This window comes from Rhinolophus hipposideros (genome assembly GCF_964194185.1).
Source record: "Rhinolophus hipposideros genome assembly, chromosome: 7".
Classification (NCBI taxonomy): domain Eukaryota; kingdom Metazoa; phylum Chordata; class Mammalia; order Chiroptera; family Rhinolophidae; genus Rhinolophus; species Rhinolophus hipposideros.
The window spans coordinates 54,579,138-54,606,728 of record NC_138053.1 but is presented as its reverse complement, the minus strand read 5'-3'; the positions used below and the strand labels follow the sequence as shown (position 1 = coordinate 54,606,728).

At 33.9% G+C, this 27,591-nt stretch overlaps 1 protein-coding gene across 5 annotated transcripts in view; it reads left to right on the top strand.

Annotated features, from left to right (window-relative positions):
• The window catches only part of TNPO1 (transportin 1), a 73,618-nt gene that overhangs the window by 27,882 nt on the left and 18,145 nt on the right, over positions 1 to 27,591 (top strand). For all 5 annotated transcript variants that reach the window (XR_013993707.1, XR_013993708.1, XR_013993709.1 and 2 more), the window contains exons 3-13: positions 191 to 266; positions 3,182 to 3,331; positions 7,306 to 7,412; positions 9,553 to 9,686; positions 13,322 to 13,403; positions 16,076 to 16,198; positions 18,050 to 18,168; positions 23,058 to 23,118; positions 23,637 to 23,805; positions 26,253 to 26,405; positions 27,145 to 27,370. Coding sequence is in view for 2 of the 5 variants with exons in the window: in XM_081054552.1 (XP_080910678.1) it covers positions 191 to 266; positions 3,182 to 3,331; positions 7,306 to 7,412; positions 9,553 to 9,686; positions 13,322 to 13,403; positions 16,076 to 16,198; positions 18,050 to 18,168; positions 23,058 to 23,118; positions 23,637 to 23,805; positions 26,253 to 26,405; positions 27,145 to 27,370 (1,400 nt within the window). In the remaining 3 variants the exon portion in view is untranslated. The remainder of the gene's footprint in view (positions 1 to 190; positions 267 to 3,181; positions 3,332 to 7,305; positions 7,413 to 9,552; positions 9,687 to 13,321; positions 13,404 to 16,075; positions 16,199 to 18,049; positions 18,169 to 23,057; positions 23,119 to 23,636; positions 23,806 to 26,252; positions 26,406 to 27,144; positions 27,371 to 27,591) is intronic.

The following is a 27,591-nucleotide window of genomic DNA, read 5'->3' as shown; positions in this document are numbered from 1 at the left end:
ACCTAAGAGGTTTAAACAACCACTAGTGTGTTCTTGGAGTAGTGTATCGATGGTTTCAGTATGATAACTTTATTCTTACAAAAAGAAAAACTGAAAATACCACAAAAGGGTTTCTTGATTTTAGATTAAAAATGCTTAATTTCTTCCTTAGATTACACTGAGAAGTTTCCTTAACTACTGTTTGTTCTAGAAACTGGAACAACTCAATCAATATCCAGATTTTAACAACTACCTGATTTTTGTTTTAACAAAATTAAAATCTGAAGGTAAGTAGAATCTATGTTGATAACTACTAAACGTGTCTTTAAGGCCTGTTCGTATATACTGGGGAGTATTCATTTCAAAGGATTTCATTGTGTAGTAGCCGCTGCTTTACAGGTGTAGAATGAGCAAAGAGACTTGAGTTACTACCACTCGAAGCATTTAGATGCTTATTAATAAGCATTCAGTTAATTGGATGTTTTTAGAATAAATTCCCTCATTCTTTGCAAGTGAAGAGTTTTGCAAAGTCTACTTTGGGGTTTTACTTCAATCCTTTATATGAATGTCATCAAGATTTATTTTAATACACAGATTGAATGCAAAATTTACTAATTTACTGAATATATGTGTTCATAAAAGACAATTGAAAGTTTGTATAAACAAAATTTAAAACTACCTATAATCCCATCAGGGATAATAATTGTCAAGCTCTTGATTAATTCTGCATTCTTATATGGCCATGTGTTAGTTTAAACTTAGTTAAAAACTTAACAAAAAACGGGATCATTTTATTCATGGACTCTTGTAACTTTTTAAAAACTTGTAACAGTATACATGACATTTTTCATTAACTATTCTATAACAATTTTAAATTTAAATTAGTTTTATGACAATTTAAAGCCTGAAAACTAGTCTTATTATTTTCAATGACATGGTCATTTGATTGTTTCTAATACATGTAATGTGTCCCACTAGACCTTATTCGTACCACTTGTTTGCCAGGCATTTTGCAGGCTCAGGGGCAATAAAAGTGAACAAAATAAAGGAGAATCTCTGCCCTCATGGAGTTTACATTGTAGTGAGAGGTGTTCTTCATACAGTTATTTGAGTATTGAGTATTCCCTTCTTGGAACATTGTCAGACACAGAAGGCACTCAAATTTTTTTGAGAAATGACTGGCCTCTAAGTGAAAGCACTATATACCCTATCCAGTGATTAGTGTTTCAGAAGCCATAGTGCATTTAGGAAATAAGCCTTACACTGTAATACTCATTTCACCTCTTGCTTTTTTCAGCTGTAAAATGCCTGTGTTAGGCTACCAAGACCATCTGTAAGGTTTGAGCTCCAGGCTCTAGTGGGTTAATGGCCTTAATGTATACTAAGATCTTATTGATCTTGTATTCAGATTTTAATACTCCATACACAGTAAAGTGACTTGCTTTGAATTACTTTCAAATTATTTTATAGTTAATTGTAGGGGTTGTAACTTATGATTGAGAGATGTAACAGAAAATTTAAAACTTTCTAAATCTAGGTTTTAAGAAACTAGAAATTCCAGCAGCATATCTTTAAATTCAGGTAATATTCCTAGTTTGATAAGTACATTCTACAGTAATTTGTAATTAAATTGATGCTATTTGTCTTTTAAAGAATGTAAATATTTAGTTAATGAGGTTTTTTTAGATTGTAATTGTTTTAGTTGGAAATTTTAAGCTTAATGAAACTGTCTACTCATGTCCTCATCCTAAATTCCAACTATTAAGATTGTTACAATATTACACTCTTTCTTAAAGCTTTCTGGGGATATAAGGATACACCAGAACTATTTTTAAAAGCAAACAAACTTATAATTCAAATAGCTAGAGACGTTGGGTGTAACTGCCTCCAAAAAGACCTATTAGTTACAGAACCATAAAATGTTAGAAAGGATTTTATTCAGGTTTTCTTGACACTAACTAAAGTATATTTCCTATGTTTATTAGTCATCATTTCTCAAAGGATGTGGTAGGAGCTTTACATTTGTATAACAACATTTCTTGTGTTTACTCATTTACTTGGGACTCATGAGGTTTGATGTTTTGGCTTCTCCACTTAATAGCCTGACAGAGGCCTCAGTTTCTTCATTTGTGTAGTGGGAGTAATAATTTCTGCCTTGTGAGGATTAAATGCAAACTATTTGAAAGCATTTAGTAGTGTTTAAGTAATACCTAATAAGCATTCAGAAGATGTTGACTATTGCTGATGGTGATGGTGATGCCAACTGGTAACCCATCAGTTAATTCTACAAATGTTAAATCACTTCTTAAAAATTTATTCACACCATCTATAAACATTTTTTAAAGTAAATTTTGTTTTTAAATTACCTCTGGACATTTAAAAAATTGTTTTACCCCCCCTCCCCCTTTTTTTTTTTAGCTCAGAGGCAAATGAAAAACACGATATAAACGAACGGCAGTTATTTGTATGTGAAGGTGATCCCATATATTCTTTGTCCACTTAATTTTTTTTTTAATTGGGAAACAGCCATGGTCATTGGTTACATATTGCTTTCATGCTACAATGTCATAGTTGACTCTTTTAAGGAGGACACAGCTCACAGTGGCCCATGTGGGCATGGAACTGGCAACCCCAGTGTGGGCAAACCCACACTCCAACCAAATGAGCTAACCGGCCACCTCTGTCCACTTAATGTTTTAGTGGGGTATTTTTGGTGACTAATCCTTTCAGATTTATAATTTGTTGTTTATGTCAGGTTTCAATAAAGCTTGAGTACAGTGGCCATAAACTAAATTAACTCTTCAATCAGTGATTCTCAACCAGGTGCAATCTCCCTACTCCCACCCAGACATTTAACATTATCTGGAAACATTTTTTTGGTTGTCACAACTTGGAGAAGTGATACTAGCATCTTTGGCCAGTGATACTGCTAAACATCTTACAGTGCACAGGACAGCACCTCCAAGACAAAGACTTACCTGGCACAAAATGTCAATAGTGCCAAGGTTGAGAAACCCTGAAGTATAAATCATGGAGCTAATCTTTTGAAATCACTTATGGTATTTTTTTTTCCTGGTTACAGCAAAGTTACTGGAATGTTGCAATCAATTTTTGAATATAAATATTTTCAAAGTGACTGTTCTTGATACATTTTGAAATGAAAACTACTTTAAAACTCAGTACTATTTTAATTTTATTACAGATGAACCCACAAGATCATTGAGTGGTCTCATTTTGAAGAATAATGTGAAAGCACATTTTCAGAACTTCCCAAATGGTGTAACAGACTTCATTAAAAGTGAATGTTTAAATAACATTGGTGATGCCTCTCCTCTGATTAGAGCCACCGTAGGTAAGTTATATTGTTACAGTTTTACTTACCTTGTTTGTAAATGGGTTGGTTGTTGATATGACAAACTGTTTTCACAGAAATTTTTGTCATCCATTTCATGTTGAATTGTGATGGAAAATTTTTCATTGCTGCTCTTAAATGCTTTTGACATGTTTATGATTACAGTAAAAGCTCTCAACCCAGTGAGACCAGGGTCCCTGGTAGTTGCTTAATCAAAGTTGGTTAAAATGGGACATTAACAAGTGGTACTAATTTAGGACCTATTTTTTTTTTTTTTTTTGGTTTCTTACTATCTGTCTTCATTATGTAATACATGGAGCATGATTTCCAGTTTCACTTTATTCTACATGGGAAGAAAAACAACTTTGTAAAACAACTAAAACTGAAGTATAGGACCTTAGATTTTTACTGTTTTCCCCCTTGTTTTTAAATATTGCGTTGTCTACACCTAATTACAGCAGGTTCTCAAATAATGTCGTTTGATTCAACAGCTTCGTTATAACATTGATGAGATGCCATAGGAACCTAACTCTTGTGTATGTCAATTACCCTTTGGTAAAATTGGTTTTGTTATATGTCATTTCTCTTAAAGTCACAGAACCTATCCACATTAAGTGTGGGCTTACTATTTAGCAATTTTTTAGTATTTTCAGTGTTCCGAATTGTTTTCAGTGAAAGAATGACTATTATTTTATGTAATGTTGAGTTAAAATGTTCAATTATAGTAACCAGTATAAAAAGGCTTGGAAGCAAGCACAACTGACCATTGATAAGCACACACGTCACCTGGTAGAAGCAAAAATAGGCAGCTGTGCTCTGGAGTAGCCTATTGTGCAGCATTCAGTATACCAGAGGCTTCAGCAGCTCAGTTTTATAAGGATCTGGAAAGTTTCTGTTAATCTGGAAGGTTGGCTAAATGGAAGTCAGTTAACCTTCAAAAAGAGTCGATCATTTTCATTTTTTATATTTTGTCTCTTGGTGGATTTAAAAAATTCTGTTCGTCTCTTATTGAAAAAGCAGGGGCTCTATGACTTCCCTCCAAATATTCACGTATTAAACACTGTCGTTAACACTGATTTTAAATGGGATGGGTAGAGGGCATTTGTCATTTGAGAAAAGCGTCCCCTGAGGTTACTCTGATGTACCCTCATATACCCTCCTAATGCTCTACCAATCTTGGACATTAATAAAAAGAATGGTAAGTGTATGCCCATTTTAAAATGTTTCAATCTTTACAATACATATTGAGAATCTTGCCAAGGCGGTAAATTCAGAAGAACCACATTTCAGTGACTGGTAATCCATTAGATGAATGTAAAACTCTTTCTCCTGTTAAAAACTAAGTGGTTGGTTTGTAATTTTACTATTGCAGTAAATATCCTTTATATATCAATCCTGTGTATTTATCCTGTGTGTGTTTTTACACTTGGGGGAAATTTTCCACACAGTGAATGTTTAAATTAAAAAAATTTATTACAGTAAAAAACACATTGCCATTAACCCCCTCAAAATATTCCCCCCTCGCTTTGAACACATCCTGTCGTTCCTGCCACTTTCTGAAGCAGTTCTGGAAGTCGTCCATTTTGAGGGTCTTTAGTTAAACTGTCGTGGCTGCCTCGATGTCCTGAATCAATTCAAAACGTTTACCTTTCATGGTCTTTTTGACTTTGGGGAAAATCCAGAAGTTGCACGGTGCCAGATCTAGTGAATTATGTGAATGAGGACACACCGTAATATTTCTATTAATATTTGACAGAAAATGCCGTACCAGAAGCAATGTGTGACAAGGAGCCTTTCTGTTGTGATTATAAAATACAGTGAATGCTGCTGCCAGGTGCCATCCAATGAAAAGGCAGGAATCTTCACTACGGGAAGCAGCACGTTGAACCTTTGTAACAGTGTGTGACAAGTTTTAACTGGTTCAATGCAGTCAGTTGTGTGTGAGCTACGGTTGAGAGGTGTGTTTTAAAGTGTGCTGTAAATCATCTTCCATCATGACAACACTCCGTGTCACACATCACTTCTGGTATATGACAATTTCTATTGAATACAAACATTATGGTGTGTCCCCATCCACTTTATTCATCGGATCTGGCATGGTGTGACTTCCAGCTCTTCCCCAAAGCCAAAATGATTCAAGGCATCAAGGCAGCCAAACAGCACAACTAAAGACACTCACGAAAGACGACTTCCAGAACTGCTTCAGAAAATGGGAGGAACAATATGATAAGTGTGTTTGAAGTGAGAGGGAGTATTTTGAGGGGGATTAATGGCAGTGTGTCTTTTATTGTAATAAATTTTTTAAAATTTAAACATTCACCATATTGTTTGACCACACCTCATAGAATTAATTCATAGAAGTGACATTACTGGGTCAAAGTGTGTTTAAATATTTAAAATTTTAATAGGTATAGTTTTCATTCCCATCTTTGTTGTGTATATAGAAAGTTACAATTTTTTCACTTTTTGCAACTATGCTAGGCATTAGATTTTTAAGGAATGGATGAGATTATATGGGGCCAGATAAATTTGAATTTGTCAGTAATGCTCTCCTAGCAGGAGTAATCAATGTCAGCGATCTATCAGTACCAAGTTGTTGCCTATGTTTGTTGTTACTGCTTGTTTTAAGATGTGCTTGGTTTCCTTTAGGCAGATCCAGAGCTTTCTCTTTCCCTCGATTCTTTTACGTTTTCACTTTGGAAAGAATAATTGACAAGAACGAACAGATCTATTAATGTTGCTGCTTTTTTATCTTACTAGAAGTCTGTTGTAAGGGTTGTATCTTAAAAAATGCCATCAATACGTTGACCCTTACCATATAGTTTAGTTTTTTTACCTAAGAGCAAACATTGGCCAACGCTTTTTACATTTTTTAGCTTTTACCATTGGGAGCAACCGTGAAACTAACAAAATTCAAAGAATTTATATGCACAACCAGTAGAATTTGCTATTCAGTAATAGTCATTGAGCATTTACTGTATGCCAGATGTTTTGTGTATATATCAATGAATTCTCAAAATAACAGAGTACTTTTTCCATTTTTACAGATTAGTATTTTGAAGCTTAGAGTACATGTAATTTGCCCATCAGTTTATACTCTAAATTATGATACTAAAAGATCTATAATCAAGTATATTACATTGTATTACTAGTATTAAATTTACTAAAGCAGAGGAAAATATTAACACAAAACTTTTGCGTTATTACTGCATTTGTAGTAACCCAAAACTTTGTGTTGCATATTTGTATATTTGCATAATTCATTAACTATCTCAACCAAGCTGCATAACACTGTTGAAATAGCCCAGTCAGTCTAAGTGACATGATCAGTCAGCCTGTGCCACTCAGCCTCCACGATCCAAGATCACCTTGCCAGCAATTCATCCTTGATCCAGTAAGTAGGAAAGTTGGTAGGATTGTGGCCTGCCCACACTAGAGGGATTATTACAAATTGAGCATGTAGGGTGGTACTCCATTCATGGATTATCTACTTTCTCCCTGCCATGGTCCGTGGCTGTGATCCTAGGTTAAGTCAGAAAGCTGTTCTTAGCTTCTTGATGTATTTGAACCTAAGAGACTCATACTTACCCCCCCAGGATAAATGCTACTAATATTTTTTTGTATTTTCTATTTTTTATGTGTAATTTCTATAAAATAGAAGTGATTTTAGTCAGTGGAACTATTCATGGTGTTGTTGAAGAGCAAGGTGTAGTCTTTTGTATAGATACTTGTTGAAAATAAAAAAGAGGGTCAAGTTGGAAAATAAGATTAGAAATACCTGATTTGTGCTGTGCTGTGGTGATACGGGGGTCCTTGATGAATGTGATTTTTTATATGGTTTGGAGTCTTAGGCTGATTTGGGACATTTTTGTGTGTGTATGTGTGGTTTTACGTGTGTCTGTGTGCAGTTGTTCATCTGCTATTACCTAACATAATACAGTCAGATTCCTTAAAGGTGTTTGTTTTCTTTCAAGGTATTTTGATTACAACCATAGCCTCTAAGGGAGAATTGCAGAATTGGCCTGACCTCTTACCAAAACTCTGTAGTCTGTTGGATTCTGAAGATTACAACACTTGTGAGGTAAAAGTATTTGCTTCATGTGTAATTTTTCTTTCGTATTTTCTCATCATATTGTGTATTAGTAACCTTTGAAAAAAATATTTCCTCTGAAAACATGCAACTTCAAAACTTAAAAGCCTAAAGGTACTTTTTTGTTTTGCATTAGTGATCATTTATCTTACTGTTTTCTATAAAGACTGTTAAGTTATAAAACCTTTATTATATTTCCTACAAGGAAATACCTTCTGGTTTTGTATTTTAAAACTTTTCTTGGGTATGTGTGTGTGTGTGATAAACAGAGCTATTGTCAAGTTGAATCAGTTGAGTTGGTATTTTTTGAAGATACATTTACCAGATTCCCAGACCATGAGTACCTTTTCACCTTCTCTGAGTTGTTTTTGTGCCTCTTATTGTATGACATGTCTAAAGTATGACTAGTCTAGTTTTAATCATGGATTAATTATCTCATTGTTTTCTACTGATGAAATCAGTAGCAACCTTTCCATTTGGGGAGGAGAGGGAATCTGGATTTCTTCTACAATTTCTCACTGTTAATGAGTACTTTAAGTATCTTTCATTAGTGAGCTTCCACTTTGGGTAGAAATCTGTTTTAAATCTGTTTTACATCTTTTTTGTGTTTCACCTAAAAAGTTACTTCTCTCCCTGTCAAAAAAAAGAGCAAAGCTTGGAGGCAGGGAAGGCATAGGAATAACCTAACAGAAAGGAATTAGGTGGTCTTTTGACTTGGCAATTTATTGCCAGATACGACTTGGGGATGGGGAAGAGGGGAGACTAGGGAGAAAGGAGAGTTAGCAGAGGAATCTTTAAAAAAGAAAGAAAGAAAATTTGCATTTTCTAGTAATGCCTGAAAATCACTGATACAATTGTAGAAAAACTGAAATAATAATATTTAGCCATCAGGTAACAGTTGATTAAAATTTAAATAGTGCTTTGGTATAACGGAAAGGAGATCAAGTTTTTAAGCAAGCATTCTCCAAGAACAAAAAATTTAATTGTTTTGCTGCGACATTCGGATATGTTTTCCTGTGGCTTGCACTATCTAATTGATGCCACTTAGTATGTTTTGAGTATTTTTTGCTAAAAGTCAATATAATGGTAAATTTATTACCATGTGACAAAGGTTTAAAATAAAAATGTCATTTATATACAAAGCAGCTCAAAATGTTATTAAATGTATAAAAAAGTCAAAATACCAAGTTTTTACTTTTTGTGGATTTTTGACACATTTTGGGGGAAAAACTTGAAATCAACACAGTGAAAGTAAAGTGTAATAACCCTGAAATTGTGGAGGAACTACTACTTTAAAGAAACAGTATTCTTAAAATAACTACTATGGAGAATAAGCACCGAGGTGCTGCTGATAGAATTACAAAATGTGAAGTACAGAAGGGGTAAGGGTAACTAATAGGCTACAGTTTGTGTCCCAGAGCTGTATGTAGGTTAGCCCTTTGGTATGAAAATGGCAATGGGGAAATAGTTGACAATTTGAATTGTCTACCCTTTTTTAACAGATTTTGTCACTATTACCCAATGAATGGTTTACATTAAAAGTAATTTTTTAATGATACTTAAGACCTTTTTTTGTGCTTCAAAAAGAGAGGTGGTGCAATGGTTAAATACATTTATACATAAATATGGACTTTTACATTTAATGTTAACAACCCGGTACTATTTAAAAGAGAAAACTTGGTGTTGACTTAAAATTGGCAAGAACATTTCAAGAGAAGTTCGGTTTTTTAATTAGATATTACAATCTCTCCAACCAAAATATCTACTAATTTTAAGTCATTTAATGCTAAAATAAAAATCATATTTAAACTGAGATTTTAAATAACTCAATGGTATAATATATCGTAAAATTGATTAAATTTACAGATTTTCTGTGGGCTGGGAACATTAATCCATACAGATTAGTCAGTATTCCTCAATTTGCTTGCTGTCTTCTTTTCATTTTCTTTCTTTCTTTTCTTTCCTTTCTTTTCTTTCTTTTCTTTCTTTCGAATTTTTATCAGACTTTATTTGAGCCAAACCTGATGACATATGCTGGGAACAGGATCTCAAATGCTCCCCTCGATTTGCTTTTAATTTTTAAAATGGCTTCATTTTTAATTATTTCTAATAATTTAAATGTCTTTTACAGGGAGCATTTGGTGCCCTTCAGAAGATATGTGAAGATTCTGCTGAGATTTTAGATAGTGATGTTTTAGATCGTCCTCTCAACATCATGATTCCAAAATTTTTACAGTTCTTTAAGCACAGTAGTCCAAAAATAAGGTATCTATACAGCCAATATTACTTAATTTATGAACTCTGACATAAATCTGACTACTTCCTTATCTTTGCATTTAATATTTTTATGACTAGCTAAAGATAGTAGATGTTCCACAAAGGTGAATTTTGATTATTGAAATTTATTTTTTTAATAACAAGTCCTGATGAAATTTTCATTGAATGTGACAGTTTTCTACCTTATACATGGTTAATTACACTTGTAATGGTTAACAGTCATGCTTTTAAGGCCCTTTGTGAAAGGCTGAAATTCAGTGTGTTTTGAGGTTTGGGGTGGGGTAGAGGGGTTGTTTTTGTTTCTTTTAATTCATGAATCTTGCCAAGTATAAGTACCTTTAATATAAGAGGTTTACATATAATTATAAAAAACATTTTTTGCCTGAAGGTGGGAAGATTTTTGAGTATACTCTAAAATCACAGAGTAAGCCCGGTTGGCTGGTCCTGAAGTTAGCCTGGTCTGCTTTATTTCCTCTATATCCCTAGTGCCTTGAACAGTGCCTAGCATATAATTGTTGAAGTATCATATTTCAAATATTAAGTTAGCCTTTGATTATTTATGTTATCAGTTGTCCTATCAAGTTGTAATTATCACGATGCCTTTATTACACTGAAGTGAGACTAACTTCACCAAAAGTTTCCCAGTCTGCTGTACTCTTCTTTTTCCCCTCCAGTGATACATATTTTTTTCTGATTTCAGCTTTGCTTGTTTCTGTGGGAAAATCATTGTTTTCTTTTGATTGTCAGTTACTTTGATTTTTGTTTTTTTTACAGTTTTGTCAGTGCTTCATGCTTTTATGTAAAATAATCATATTGCTATTTAAAGTAAAAATGAATGCAGTTTTTAGAACCTTCAGGGATATCCCACTTCATGAAGTTTAGTGTATAGGCTGTTACTACTAGTTCACATGCCCACTGGGGCTTGCTTTAAAATTCCAAGCTACATTCCAAAGGATTATGCTTTCAACAATGTGACCAGAGGGTAATCGGGAATCTTTTTCTTGCTTAAATTCTCTATTCAGTTCTTATTCTTTTACCTTGATTTAATTTTAGTTATTTTTCATCTTAAGTGGTGCTTAATACAAAGTTAAACTCACAGTGGAAACTTAATAGATGCTTACTTGTGGTGGTGTCATGCAAATAAATAAACATTTTCAAAATAAAATTTTACTCTTGCTGGCATAGGTAACTATTAATAGATAGAGGATTTCACATTCCCTAGGAAGTGACCTCTTTTTAACATTTCAACTAAGATGATGAAAGAAAGTGTGATGATTTGCATACCTCTAAGAAATTCACTTTTTTGTGACCAATTCTCAGCAATTAAAAGAAAAATCAAAAACAACATATTCCTGGTAATTTGGTACACCATTACTGGATTTCAAAATATTTTTGTAATTTTAATACATTTTTGTAGATGATCATCTATTTAAAACTTAACTAGGTAGAGGTCACCCGTACAGAAATGTTTCCATTCAGTGAATGTTCATTACTACCCACTTGAGATTCTGTTGTACACACTGTTAAAATATCTCTTAATACCTTATTAATACAGTTTAACTGGTATTTACTATAAAAGTGTTTTTCCTCTCAAAATAACTGTTGGACTTTGAGACTGTAAAATGAGGTAAAGGAAATAGTTTTATTCATAATATTAATTTAAAAGTCAAATTCATTTTATTTTCTTTTTAGTTATACTAGCAGTATATAAATTGGGTTATGATTCTTAGCTCGTGACACATTCTCATCATTTCCCGCTTCCATTTAGTCTTTAGTTACTTATTAGTTATTTTCAATAGTAAGTACTCAAATCCACCACCCAAAATAAAAGCTAAGTCCTTGACAGCAACCTGTATCTAATCCCAACTGTATCCTTTTCTTGCATTTAAACAAAAATTTTTATTGCGTATATGTGTGTAAAATTTATATACTACTATATATATAATTTGTTTAACTTTATAAAAAGTATACAAAATTTAATCTTTGACTTCTTAAATGTAATATTGTGTTTCTAAGATCATATTGTGTCACAATAGCTCATTTGTTTTGACTACTGTATACTATTCCTTTGCATGGCAGTTACACAATTTATTCACGTATTCCCACTCACTGGCCTTTGGGTGGCTTCCAGGTTTTTGCTACTAAAAACATTTATATGCTATCTCTTTTCTATTTTCAAGTTTCTCTTAGGAAGACATAAAATCTTAAGGGATTTCTGGGAAACAGGGCATGGGAATGAAAAATTCAAGGAAATAACACCAAACTGTTTTCCAAAATGATTGCATTAATTTATACTCTTTATTAACAAATCAAAATATTCTCTGGGTACACATATTCAGCTTTTAGTAATGTCGCATTTTAATTTTTGCCAATCAGACAGATCTAAAATGGTTATTTTATTATGGTCTTGATGGTTTTCTTCTCTGTCATGAAACATGACATCTTGTCATGTTTGTTGGCTCTACATGCTGACTTTCTGTTCTTTTTTCTGTTGGGTTATTAGAAGAGGAGGCACACAGGATAGATAATAAAGATAATTTCATGATAAATACTTTGGAAAATGAGAATAAGGGGTTAGACAGTGATTCACAAGTATTTTGTGTGGAAGATTCTCTATAAAGGTGATATTTGTGAAGAGACCCTGAACAAGGTAGAGTAGCATGTCTTTGAAAGATCAAGGTGAAGACCATTTTAAGAGTGAGGAACAAGGACAAAGGCCCTGGAGTTAGGAACAAGCCTTTTAGGGTGACAGAAGAAGAAAAAATGTGTAGCGTAGTAGGAAATGAAGTTCGGAGGGGTAGAGAGGAGCCACATTATAGTGTAGTGTCCAGGTTAGTAGTCAGCAAACTGACCTATGGGGATCTGATCCAGCCATGACCATGAACTATGAGCCAAGAACGGTTTTGTATTTTAAAGGGTTATATTTGGGGGAGGCGGGGATGAAGCTGCCACAGAGGCCTCATGTGGCCCACAAAGTTTAAAAACTTTTTTTTTTTTAAGTAGATTGTTCTGTTGGAGCATTCTGAGCAAGGATTTAATGTTATCTTATTCATGTGTCAAACAGATTTTAGTGGGGTTTGGCACCGTGGAAGTCAGAAAACCAATAAGAGCCTATTGGAGTAATCCTTGTTGGGAGATCATGATTTAGAGAAGAGTGGAGGGTAGTAAGTGATTTGATTATGGATATATTTTTAAAGGTAGTGCCGTTAATAATTACTGTGGGATTGAATTGAGTATGTGAGAACACAAACTGTAGACTATTCCCGTTTTTAGTGTCAAAAGGAATATGTAGGTAAATCTGTAGGTATATAAAACAAATTTCGATATGTCCCCCCATCCTTCAGAGATACACACTATTAAAAATGTCCAAATGTCCTTTCAGACACTTTTTACTTTCCTAGAAGCAGTAGCGTTGCTCTGCAAGCTGCATTTTTCACTTAATATTCATATTCTTTGTTAAAACACGGAGAAATTTAACTCTTTTTGGGGTGTGAGTGAGTGTGTATGGCTATACATATACCATAATATTCTTGTGAAGGAATGTTTAAGTTCTTATCATATCTTCTATAAATAGAAAAAAAGATGTGATGAGCAATCTGTTAAATTTTAAATTTTGTTTCTAGATCTCACGCTGTCGCATGTGTCAATCAGTTTATCATCAGTAGGACTCAAGCTCTGATGTTGCACATTGATTCTTTTATTGAGGTAAGATTAATCCTCCCCCTTTGTTTTTGAGGTTAGAAAATGTTAATTGCTTTTATAACTAAACTTTAACAATGTTACTGATTTTTCCTCTTGTATCATGATGTAAACATTCATTGTAGTGTGTTTAATATGTTCTCTATAAAAATTTCTGCTTCAATATACTGTTTAATTGCATATGGAAATTAAATCTCCCAGCTCATTTGAAACATAACATTCATTGGTGCGATTGAATAAATTTAACTTGACAATGAATCTGAAGGCACAGACTAAAAGGACAGGATAGGATAGTAATTCTCACTTTACGTTCGTTGTCAATATGTTCTGTGACTTTAAGGAAAAGAAAGTATAACGAAACCAGTTTTACCACAGGCTAATTGATAAAAATGAGAGTAAGTTCCTACTGCATCTCATCAACATTATAACAAAACAACATTCGAGGACATGCTGTACTTCTGTTTTTCTCTTGGTTTCTTTCCATTATAAAATTAGAAGTGTCGGGGAAAAATTGGCTCTTAAATCTCAAGCATTTCTAAAGACATTTTCAACTTTTGCTAAAAGCAGAAAGATAAGAGCATAATTTTCTGGCCATAAACCCTAAGCAGTAGAATTCCTTTTCAGAACTTCTGCCACTTGATGACAACAATTGTGAAAGGAGTTTTTAAATTCTTTAAGCACTTCACTTTTACTTTCATCAAATGAAATTAATTAGTTACTGAGGTCATAGTATGTGTCAGGCACCTCCTGACACATTCCTTTCATTTCATTTCAGCTTTTCCTTAAAAAAAAAATCTTTCAGAGGCCATTCTGGTGTTTCTGTTGGAAAATTATAAGGGGGAAGAGTCAGGGGTTTACTTGTTTTTTTCTAATTTCTGAGTACCTACTGTGAATCAGGCACTGTGCTTGGTGCTAGGGATGCATAAATGTTATGCCTCAAAGTGTTTTAGGGCTAGTTTGCTAGAGAGGGTAGTGGGTAATATTAGAGGTCTGGAGTAAGACTGCCTGTGTTTAAATCCCAGCCCCACAACTTAATAGTTCTTAACCTGGGGCACCTTGATGAACAAATATTTTCAGTTTCATCATCTGTAAAATCAGGCTAATGATAGGTCTACCTTGTTGGATTGTTATAAAGTTATTTGCAATAAACAAATTGGAGCAGTGCCTGCTACAGAGTGCGTACTCTACATGTTAGCTACTGCTATTATTATTTTTAGAAATTATAATTTCCTCTTGCTATTCTTCTTTAACAGCTTAATTAAGAAGAGGTGCCTGACATACTAGGCACTCACTAACTTCTTGGTAAATTAATAAATGTATTCATTAGTTTCTTCAGTTATCAGTGCTTTCACCAGGGGCTGATGTCATGTCTGCTAAGTTTGATAATGTTGATGGAAGGTATATTGGTTGCTAATGTATATACGTCCTTAACATACCTTAGCAAAGCTGGGTTAAGACAACATCAACTTTAATGAAAGGTGTATATCTAACATAAGCAGTGCCTTCTGGGAAAACATTATTCCTTGACCTTGTAAAATATATCTAATTAAAAGAGGAACTACAGAGTTTTGCAAGCGTTAAATGTACAGGCAGGACTTGGGGAAGTCAAAGTTTTTGAAATGCTACAACAGTACTTCACAGACTGTCGTATTTGGTATTTGAACTTCGCCATTGTCTTACCCCTTTTTTGTAAGATTTCAGGTTCAAATATTTGAAGACATTTTTGTGATTTCCTGGGTAATGACAATGGTGGGGCACATTGGATTTTACTTTTTTAATGATCTTTTTACTGCTTTTAATGTGTGTGTGTGTGTGTGTGTGTGTGTGTTGTGTTTGCAAATAAAATCTCAGGAGTAAGATAAGGAAAGTTGATTGTTTTTCCTTCACACTTCCCCACTTACAACCTCTACAAGAGACAGCTTATTCTTCTACTGGAGGTTTGTTGATATAATGAAATAAATGTGGACTTATTCATGATTCCACGGAAACCAAATTCAGATCCCCCACTGGCTGGCAACTTAATATCTAAACTTCCCATATCTTTATCTGTAAAATTTAATAATAACATCTTGGAGCTGTGAAGATTAAACAAAATAGTCTTGTTTATTCACATTTTTTTTTAACATTGTTGAGAAACTTGTTAACCACATAAGATTGATTGCTACTTTTATTTTCTCGGTAGTTGACTCAATAAACAACAGCAGTTTAGGGTTAATCTTTAGAAACTCAGTATATATTTCCCAATTACTGATGCTTTGGTAGAACTTGCACCTATTATCACCTTAAAAATAAGAGTTGGTAGGAATAATCTCTTGACAGACAGTAATTTTGAAGAGTAAACCAAATTGTATTTTAATGATTATCTCTACTTCTGGATGTGCTGGATGAGTACCCCTGTGTGTAATGACATGATTATATTTTCACAAACTAAAAGTTACCTCAAAACACAACCAATCATACTCTATCAGGTCATATACAAAAATCATAATTTTTGGCAATTATCCTACACTTGTCTTATTTTTTAACCTAAAACATTGTAGGCCAATTAATTCACTCTTTATTTGTACTATATCTTAGAGCTGTTTAAATGTTACCAACTTCAGATTACTGGTTATTATTTATAAACCTTTCTAACATATTGGAGTACTTAACTAGAAAAAATATTTCTTGTGCAATAGAATCTCTTTGCGTTGGCTGGGGATGAAGAACCAGAGGTACGGAAAAATGTGTGCCGGGCACTTGTGATGTTGCTTGAAGTTCGAATGGATCGCCTGCTTCCTCACATGCATAATATAGTTGAGGTAACACAGACCATTTAAAGGCTCTCGCCTCATCTTTCCCTCAAGAAAAATCTTGGGCACAAAATGTATAATGTGAAACCATTGTTTTCTAATATTTAACACGTGGGGGGGTCTATGAAAAACAGTTATGATCATCTTAAAATGATAAATTATTTTTATGTTGATTTTTCTTTCATGAGATTTGTGATGTTATAAAGGAGAAAAGTTATTTAAAGGAGTATATACCTTTTAACCAAAATAACTAGGAAATATTTAGATTATTTGTATTTATTAGATACGGGTTGGACTAAATAATCGATATAACTCTGGTACATTAAGTGGCATATTCTTGTGTCATTAAGAGTTTTCTGCCCATTACTGGTAAAATTGATCTGATCAATTATGATTTATGGTAACAATGAGATTTCTGAGTAGAAAATACATAACTGTTATAGTTAGTTCCAACAAACCATTTAGCTTTTAAAATACAATTAGGATTATTTTACTAGGAAGTCCTAAGTACATTGATCACAGTTTAGCCATATTTAAAAGGAAGGAATAAATAAGATGTAATTATAACTAGAACAAAATAATTTGAGCAGTACCCAGTAATGCTAGAGTCAAACTATACCACTTAATTTTCATATTATTGGGTATAGTTGTATATATAGCTTTGTGAGTGGATTAAATAGTATGTTTCTAGAGCCTCCCTTTTACTTCCAGAGGTCCATATGGTATGAAGAGGGAAGACCTTTTTTTTTTTTTAAAGGATGGAGTGTAAGACCTGTTAGAAGAAGGCTTGCAACATTAGGAAAGATGATTATAGAGATAAGCAAGCATATGTTGCAGAATAAGATGGGGATAAATGACAGTTCTCTGATGAGCCTATTCCCTCTGTAAAGTATTTAGAAGAATCGGGTTGATTGAAAGTTTAGCAAGAGAGTTTGGAGTTAAAGACATTTCAACATTTGCTAGGGCCATATCACATCTGGGGAGCCTAATCTACAGTGCTACAGTTCATTCTTCAGCGATACTCAGCATAGTAGAACATGGTATGGAATGTAACAGGGATCAATTGGCCTGTCAAAATTGTTGGGTTGCCATATTTTGTCATGAGAGATGTTTGAATCAGGCAGAGGATGTACAAAGAATACATCAGTTGACCTCAGTTGCAGTCCCTGGTACATTGGGAAATCATACATGACTTTGACTGTGTTTATTTCGTTTTTGCATATAAGGGTTTTTTAAAGAGGGTTAGATAGTATGCCTCTGGATAGATTTGGGGTCAGATATTCCTTCAACTAAAAGTGAATTTGTCTCGGTATGTTCAGAGGACGTGATAAACTTATTTTGTTGGAAACTACAAATTATAGTTGCACTGAGAAGTGTCACTACTTCTTTCCAAATTATAAAAAAATTAACATTTGTAGTATAATATGTATATATTTCTTTAAATGTGTGAAAGATATACATGCCAGAGACAGCTTGAGTAGTTATTAAAAGAGTCTTAATTGTAAGAAAGGTTTATGGAGTTTTTTATTTTGATGTTTCTACAAAGCCTTAATGTTTGACTATTAATACATTTTTTTAAATCTCAGTAGTTTCATAAAAAATGATCCATCCATACAGAAGCAGATAAACAATACATGTATTGAACAATTTTCATTAGACAACATTCTAAAGCAGCAGTTCTTAAGTCTGACTGCATTTTAGAATTAAATAGGAAGCTTTTTTGAGAATCCAAACACTAGTTTGAAAACCGTTATAAAGTAGAAGGCCATAGCAGAGGACCATTAACTTGCTGAAATAAGACTAGGTTGATTTTAATTGTATGATTTTAACTAATTAATATTGAGGCTTCTTTGTTTGCAGTACATGCTACAGAGGACCCAAGATCAAGACGAAAATGTGGCTTTAGAAGCCTGTGAATTTTGGCTCACTTTGGCTGAGCAACCAATATGCAAAGATGTACTTGTAAGGCATCTTCCTAAGTAAGTGGTTTTTTTTTGTGTGAATGCTACCTTGTTCTTAAATTTAACAGTGGTTCCTCATTTTTATGTTGCACTCTTCTGCCATCAGGGAATTAAGTTCTAAAGAAGTCAAACTTAATTTTATTGTTGGTATAAGTAAAGAGATTTTTTTTCAAGAGGCAATTACATTTTTTAAAAATTACATGAGTATGGTTTATTCTAAATTATACTTAATTTTGGATAATTCATGGCATAGTTCTTTTTTAATCCATGTAATTTGACCATGGACTCTGCTGGGTTTTTTCCCAAAAAAGAATTCCCACTAGTTGCTATGCTATGAAATTTTTGGTTTACCTATTGTTAAGTCTGTTTTTAAATCGGCTTAATGAATGATGTTAGATCAATTTTTAAAAATTTTTTTCAAGTTTTATTGATACACAATTGACATAAAATATATTAGGTGTACAATGTAATGATTTGATATATGTATTAAAATCAGTCATTTTAAAAGTAATGCTTGCTTTTGAAAATAAAGTGATATAGGATATTGGAAGAAAACTAAAATGCAGGAAACTTCAAATCTGGATTTTCACCACCCCTAGTAATCACTGTTAGTGTTTTTGATATGTTGCTTTTGTTTGTTTGTTTCTGTGTTAGTACCATATACCAAATCAGGGTGTTTGGGGAATAATTAAATTTGATAATATGTAAAACATTTAACGTGGCATCTAGTTATAGTTAGTTCTTAAAATTCTGATTATACTGTTTTGTAGTTTGCTCTTCAGTTACTATATGTTGTATGCATTCTTCCATATCATTAGTCTTTAAACCATGTATGTACTATTCCATGTACGTGGTGTGCATACCGTGTATGTATAATAGACTGTTCTGTTGTTCAATTTTTTTGTTTGCCCTTTTTCTTTTTAATCAAATAATCCTGGAGTGAGCATCTGTCTTTGTCTATAAGTGGTTGTTTCTTTTCAGGTAGAATTCATAGAAGTGATTTTTACCAAGGTCAAGGGCTAAGCATTTCAAGATTTTTCATAAATATTCCACATTGTTCTCTACAGTGATGTGAGACCAATTTGTACCCCATTAGCTGTGTCTCATCCTATCACAGCTTTTGTCAGCTGTTACAATTTCTCTAATGTTAGCTATCTGGATGAGCAAAGAACAAAAGCACTTGTTTTAATATGTTGTAGTGTTAGTGAAGTCATGATGATTGCAGTACTTAGATGTTCTCATTTTTATATAGTCAGTTAACTTTCTTTTCCAATAAATTCTATCCCCACCAAGAAAGCGGCAGTTCCACCTATATTCTAGTCAATCTGAAACATAATGTGCTTAATGGGTTCTTTTTCTTCAGGAAATCCATATATTAGTCTTCCTTTTCTCCCTAATTTGTGGGGAGAAGTATATCATTTCACTTTTATGATATACTTATTTCTTATCATAGAATATTATAATTCTAAAAGTCATATAAACAAATAATTTTTATAAAAACTGAAGGGCTTCTATTAATGAAAACCTAAGCTATCACATTGAGATATTGCTGATAATACACAATTATAACTAGGTGCTTTAACCTGGGATTACACTAAGAAAAGCTAAATATCCTTAAAGTAAGCAGGAATTGGGTAGTGGGCTAAAAAATCAACACTCCCATTTTGCTATGCTAGTTAGTGCAAACATTAAACAATTCATTCCAGTCATAATTGGGTTTGACTTGCGTCTTCCAAACCACTGGTTTGTGAACCATTTTTATATCAGTCAATCTGATGCTGAGATAAAAAAAAGAAAAACATGATTTTTAAAAAGCTTGTGTTTCCCAGCTCTGTTAACCAGACTCTTGTTTATAGTATGAGAAAAAAAAAAAATGTTTGCTTAGGTATCAAAATTGTATGTGTAATGAGATCTCGTATTGATACGCACTCACATAGAAAGCACTCATGTAACGGATGGAAAACATTAAATTCTTTCATCTGTTTCTGGGGTATATAGTCTGTTCTTTTTTTAACCAGTAGTCTTGATTATTAAACATTTAATCATGTATTTTGTTATCTGGTAAAGCAGGGTCTTTATTTCTTTTTCTTTTTTTCCCACCTTTATTCATGTGTATTACTATCTCCAGGGGCTATTGTGGTTAAGCCATGTAAACCCAAAGCCCAGCACATATTTAAGTAAACTTTAATTGTTGGTATTAATGTCATTGCCTTTCCGTGATGTTGCACTAAAATTGTCTTGTTTTCAGTTGGCTACATGAGGCTTAATAAGAGTTAGATCTGTTCAAAAATAATGGGCTGCCTTGCATGACTGGATTCATCAGACACACGTCATTGCCCCATGATCACACTTAAGTCTCGTATCCCTTTCCAACCTTTTTGTTTTTTGTTTTTTTTTTCTCTTGCCCAGCTTTATCAGTCCCTAATTTCCTGCACATCTTTTTATTCTTTCTCGACCTGGCACAGACATGATCCAAATTAATTGTTGACTGTAAACCCTCAACTACCCTGTCTCTCTCCTGCTCTGGATGAATTGAACTGTGTTTGCTTCTTGTTAAATACTGTTGGGAAAATTTACACTGCCAAGAAGATTGATGGCTATAAAAATCTATGGTCTTCAACATCAAGTGGACCTTTCACACTGTCTGCCGATTTTTCTTGTTCTAGATCAGCTTTTATCATCAATTCACTAGAACAACTGTTTCAAAACTTTGTCACTCTTCTGAAGTTCCCTTCATTGATTTTGAGCACTTCTCCTTTTTTGGGAACCCAAGTGACCCTTCATCTTGCCCCAAAACTTAAAGATGTATTTTCATGTGAGTTGTCCTCTTCCTAACCAATCTTTCTATTTATGGACTTGGATAGCATAATTGTTTTCTTGTCCTCCAGGATCTCACTCCAGCAGACAGATATATTCTCTTGCAACTTTCCCCTCTCTCTTGCCTCTTTCTCCATAACTTTTTAACTTGCTGCAGTTTCTTCCATCTTAAAAAGATTCAAAAAGTAGATGGGGCTCCCTGTCTTCATTTCTTTACCTCATCTAATGTTAACACTTCAGTATTTTACAGCCTGCCATCTGTCCTCACCACTTTTCTGAAATTGTTAAAGATCATAAATGATTTAACTATTGGTAACCCAAATGTACCTGGTTCACCTGCAAAATGCCTGTAGCTTACAAAATATGGTTCTATGTATTACAAATATTATCTAGTTATGTTATACCAGCTATAATGTTAAATAACTATTAAACTTTCTATTGTAGAATTTAGAACTTTGAACATATGTGAAAGTTTGGCTGGCCCACATCTTTTATCCCTATCCAGGAAATTTTAAATCCCACTGCTTCTATTTCCCTATTAGCATTCATTTAGTTAATGAAGGCTTTTAAAATTAATCTCATTGGTAGTTAAGTTGTACTCAAAATTGTTTTCATTTATGTTTATTTAATTGATATTAAAATATATATCAATTTGAAGTAAGGCCTCAACAAAGGCTCAAGACAATATAGAGAGTGAAAGTTTCTTACATCTGGTATAGGAAAAGAACGTTATCTTTGGAGTCAAGCCAAACTGGTTTTGAATTCTGACTCCCTTGTTTATGTAAAACTAAGGACCTTGTGGATATAATGTAATCTCTGAGCCTTAGTTTACTCATCTGTAAAATGGGAATCAATACTTTTCTCACTAGGTTATAAGGAAGGTGCTTATTACCAGCCCACAACTAGCACTCGTGGTTATGAGTTTCTTTGCCTATTCATACTTTTCCCAAGCCATCCATAACAAATAAAGGTAGGATTTGGAACCAGAGGATTGAGGACATTGTTAGATATTTCCAGTGTTCTCATACCTTTTATCCCAGTGGGCTCTTTTAAGTGTATGTGGTGGACTAGTGAGAAAACAAATCATCAAAGCTTAAACCAGTCAAAGTTTAATACTATCATAGCTACAAAAGGAAATGAAGTTAGTCTTTTGCCCTTTACTTAGTGTTCTGATAAATATTTTTTAAATTACATTATAAATATTCCAGTATACCTGGAATTTTATGTTTACAGATATCATGGTTCTAGTTTAATGACTACGTAATACTTCAGATTGGGTGTGATATCCTGATTTATTCAACTGTTTTCTTAGTAGAAATTTTAAATTTCCTAACTTTATCAAAGGCTATAATATAATCACTTTGTCCATAGCGCTCTTCTTTTCATTTTTGTAATATTTCTCTTGGCTAAATTCCTTTAGACTTACTATATATTACTCACTCTTATCTCTTTTATTAAAAGGAATACAAATACTGAATGTATGCTTATTTTAACAATGTCACACCATTTAGAAATAAAACAAAAGATGAATTTGTCCCTTTTTTCACCTACTCAACTCCTTTCTCCAAAGATACCAATTTCTTCTATATCGTTCCTAGATACTCTGTGTTTACAAGTAATTACATGGGAAATCTCACTGTTAATTCAAATGGAATGTGCTGTATGTGTTTTATACCTGGGGTTGGTTGTTTTCAACTTTACTGTAATTTATTTTAAACGAGGCCTAAATGGTGCACGTTTAGATTGCTTCCAGTGTTTTTGTTACTGTATCAAAGAACATTGGTCTTTTATAAAATGGGAATGTTTGTTGGCATATTTGGGATAAATTCTTAGGGGAGAAATTGCTATTTTATTTATAAGCACTGTTGCCAAATACCTTAACCCTACTGAGATTCCATCCAGTGGAGCCCATGCATGAGTGTGTAAAAGGTCTGAGATATGTATCAGTAATACTCATCATTTGAGAAGGGCAAACAGCACAGAAAATTCTCTAAGATAATATTAGTGGTGGTTGTCTCTTTAGTATTGGTATATAAAAGGTTCTTAAGACTTCTTAATTCTGTTGCTCTTTGGATCTTCTTTCTTTATAGGTTGATTCCTGTGTTAGTGAATGGCATGAAGTACTCAGACATAGATATTATCCTCCTTAAGGTAAGGAAATGCTGCTGGTGAATAGTGAAGTTTATTTTTATTGACTTAGTCAATTTTTGAATTCAACTAATAGAACTTTTATTTAGAATAGACCCTATGTAAACAGACTTCCTGTTATATGCTATAGAGTTCAAAGATAGAAGCAAACATAATGAATTTGGGTGGTAATAGATTCTAGCTTAATTGGAACTAGATGGTGACACTAGCAGAGCTAGCATTAATTTCCCGTTGATTCCAATTATTTGGTGTTTATTTTAAAATACCTTAAATATGATCTGAATGTGATATTCAGGTAATCTAGATTATACCAGAGGATGAGAGGCAATATAATGTGGTTGGAAGTACCTGATACCTAACAGGTGTTGTGTAATCTAGTCTCCCCTTCACAAAGAACAGATGAAGACATGTAGTTGAGAATCCTGTTGGTGACCCCATCTCCGGATATTCTGAGTCTTTTACTCACGTACTTATTATTAGCTTATAATGAATATCACCAAAATTTTCCCTTTGAAACAAAGGGTGATGTTGAAGAAGATGAAACGATTCCTGATAGTGAACAGGATATAAGGCCACGTTTTCATCGATCAAGGACAGTGGCTCAGCAGCATGATGAAGATGGAATTGAAGAAGAGGACGACGATGACGATGAAATTGATGATGACGATACAATTTCTGACTGGAATCTAAGTAAGTCAGAGAGAGAAAAGCACAGTTACCTGCTTTGATAACTTTATTGAGAAATAATTTATACCATATAATTCACCCATTAAAGTGTACGACTCAGTGGTCTTTAATATCTTTATTCAGAGTTGTGCATCCATCTCCACACTAAATTCGAGAACTCCAACAAGAAACCCCATCCCCATTATCAGTCACTCGCCATTTTCTTCCAGTCCCCCAACCCGAAGCAACTACCGGTCGATATTCTGTCTGTATATTTGCCTGTTTGGAAATTTCCTATAAGTGGAGTCATAGAATATGAAGTCTCTTGTTACTGGCTTCTTTCACTTAGCCTGTTTTCTTGATTGCATCCGCAGGAGGGGGATTACTGGGTCATATGGCAACTCTCTGTTCAACCTTCTGAGAAACTGCCAGGCTGTTTTCCAAAATGGCTCCATCATTGACTTTCCCACCAGCAGTGTCTTAAGATTCTAGTTTATCTACATGCTTGCCAACAGTTAATGTTTTTTGTTACAGCCATTTTGGCAAATGTGAAACGGTATCTTACTGTGGTTTTGTTTTGCATTTTTCTGATGGCTCTTTTGTTTTTTTTAATTTATTGGGGAATATTGGGGGACAGTGTGTTTTTCCAGGGGGCACCTCAGCTCCAAGTCCTCGCCATTTTCAATCTTAGTTGCAGGGAGCGCAGCCCCACTATCCCATGCGGGAATTGAACCGGCAACCTTGTAGAGAGCTCGCACTCTAACCAGCTGAGCCATCCAGCCACCCATGATGGCTCATTTATACTTAATATTCATTTTGTTTCTTAAAAAGCCGCCTCATCTCTAAACTCTCATTTCTCAAAAGGCTATATATTTTTTTTCATATTATAAAATAGAAACATTGACATTGACCATAAGCCTTTTTTGTTTTCCTAACATAAACTTATTTTTCGTGATAAATTGCTTTGTCATAATTCAAATTTACAAAATGTCTTTTTTAAATCTGTTAGTTTTCAACCTTAGCTGCAAATCCACATCAACTATTGAGCGGACGTTCTGGGCCACAGTCTAATTAAATAAGTCTGGGGAGGAACGTAGACACCTGTATTGTGCTTGCTGGCTTCCTGGTTCTTAGAGCTCTAGTTCATGGTTTCTCAACCTCAGCACTCTTGATACTTCGGGCCACATAATTCTTCGTTGTGGGGGCTGCCCTGTGTATTAGAGGATGTTGAGTGGCTCCTTGATATCTACTCAATAGATGTCAGTGTACGCACAGTTGTGACAACCAGGAATGTCTTCAGACATGTCCGTGGGAAACAAAATCGCCCCTAGTTGAGAACCACTGCTGTAATTCATTGTTAGGATTTCCAGTAACTATGAAGTGGTTAAGGACATGACTCATCAGCTGGGACTCTGTTACTCATTTGGTTCAATAATGCTCTGTTGCCCGTTTAGTTTCCTCTAACTAACAGTTGTGCCAAACGTGCCCGGCACGAAGCCAAGGACTTTGCGTGCACATCAAATGGAATCTTTCCAATAGCTTGACGTAGGCAAGGAAACTGCAGAAAGAGAAACTTGCCCAAGGTCAGCGTAGCTGGTATGATGACACATTAATATTGGCACCCAAATCTCACAGGAGAACCCAAAGTCTTCCCTCCTATCACAAATTAACCTTCCAGTGTATCCCTACTTTCAGGTTTAGGGCAGGGCGACTTAAGATTATATAAGGTACATTGAATTTGGGGGGTGCACTTCCTCTTTGCATCCCACCCATGTTTATATTCCGGAAGTTTTTCTGTGCACATACAGAAAAATACATGTATATCTTCTTTTTTGGATAGAAAGCTGACTTTCCAAAAGTGAAATCAGATCATATGTCCTCTGCTAGTTCTTTTCCATATATTATATAACTCATTCTGTCAGTACATAATAGATTTCATTGTTTTGTGGCTATAACATTCATTTGTATGGATCTACCATACAATATAATTAAGACCCTTATTGATGAATAAGGTGCTACTTCTGGCCACTGTAACAGCTTTTTTAAAAAAAGGATTTTACCATTTTCTAATAGTTTGTATTAATGGTTTATAATGCCTAGTTCATATTTGGATACTTAATTATATTTTTGTTCTTTTTAATTTTTTCTTTTCTAAATTATATTAAATGAAATGTAAATTTATATATAGTCCCATAGTTGATAATTCCTTAGTCTATAAAGGTTTTCCAGCATATTTTTTGCTTAATGTGCTGGTGACTTTTGTTCCAATTTATAATTAGTTTTGTAATTCTTGGTCATAAAAGAGTCTTGTTAATAGAATTTTTTTCATGTGACAGACTGCCTATTGAATTCTTTAAAACTGTAGAGGTATGAATAAAGTGTTGTACATGCAACGAATACTCATTTTACATATATGTAACGAAAAGATAATAGAGGTTAATATAATATTTCTGATTTAAATATTTCCTTAGGAAAATGTTCTGCTGCTGCCCTAGATGTTCTTGCAAATGTGTATCGTGATGAGCTTTTGCCACATATTTTGCCCCTTTTGAAAGAATTGCTTTTTCATCATGAATGGGTTGTTAAAGAATCAGGCATCTTGGTTTTAGGAGCAATTGCTGAAGGTAAGTCTAAGTCAAGTTGGAACTGGAAAGTTCGTAATAGGCACTAATGCTCAGCTACTTTAAGGAATTATTACTCCATAAGCAAGACTATTCACTCTAAATTAATATACTTTGCTCTTGTGTTGCTGATAATAGGATAAATAAAACTATCATCTACATTAACTTGAAAAAGGATATTTGAATCCAAAAGCCATCTTAGGACAAGTATTTACTTTGAACCAGTTAAATATAATTTATTAAACAGCCATGGGTTTACGTCTAATCTCAGCCAGATATTTTGCAAATTCTTCTGTTATAATAAAGGGAACTGAGCACAAGGACTGTGATGTCAGAAGCATTTTCATTCCTAGAAAAATAACTTTGTTCCATAAGTGAGTGTAAGAAATACGATGAATCCAGTGTGTCATCCTTCTCTATAAAGGATTATTATTCTGTCCTAGTTGTAAACATCCATCTATAAGAAATTGAAGCATTTTACAGGAGTTTCTGAAAGTCATAATTTGGTTACCAGAAGTAAAATAAGCTTTCCTAACACAGCTGGAAGATACTTAGGAGCAGTTATGTTTCATTTTAGTTATTTTTTTTTAAATATATAATTTTGGAACAGATTCCAGTATATTAATTGCAGTGGAGATGATCTGAATATTTTTCATGGATGCATGTATTGGTTTAATAACTGAAATAATTTTAACCATATTTTAGCACTGTTTGAAAGATTTCTGTTACTTTTTTTTCCTAGGTTGCATGCAAGGCATGATTCCATACTTGCCTGAGCTCATTCCTCACCTTATTCAGTGCCTCTCTGATAAAAAGGCTCTTGTGCGTTCCATAACGTGCTGGACTCTTAGCCGCTATGCACACTGGGTAGTCAGCCAGCCCCCAGACACGTACCTGAAGCCATTAATGACAGAATTGCTGAAGCGTATCCTGGATAGCAACAAGAGAGTACAAGAAGCTGCCTGCAGGTGGGACAAATTCATAATAAAATGTTCTTTGTGGGCGAAAGGAGTGGGTATTTCAATGAGAAACTCATTTTCAACCTTGTGACGAAAGGTTGGTATTGAACCATTAATGAGGTTTTTGTTACCTGTAGCTTTCACCTGATGATTTTGTGAGTCCAATTGTGACTCTAACTAGACATCAGGTTTTGCTATTCCTTAAACTGTTTTTCTCAGTAGCTGTAATA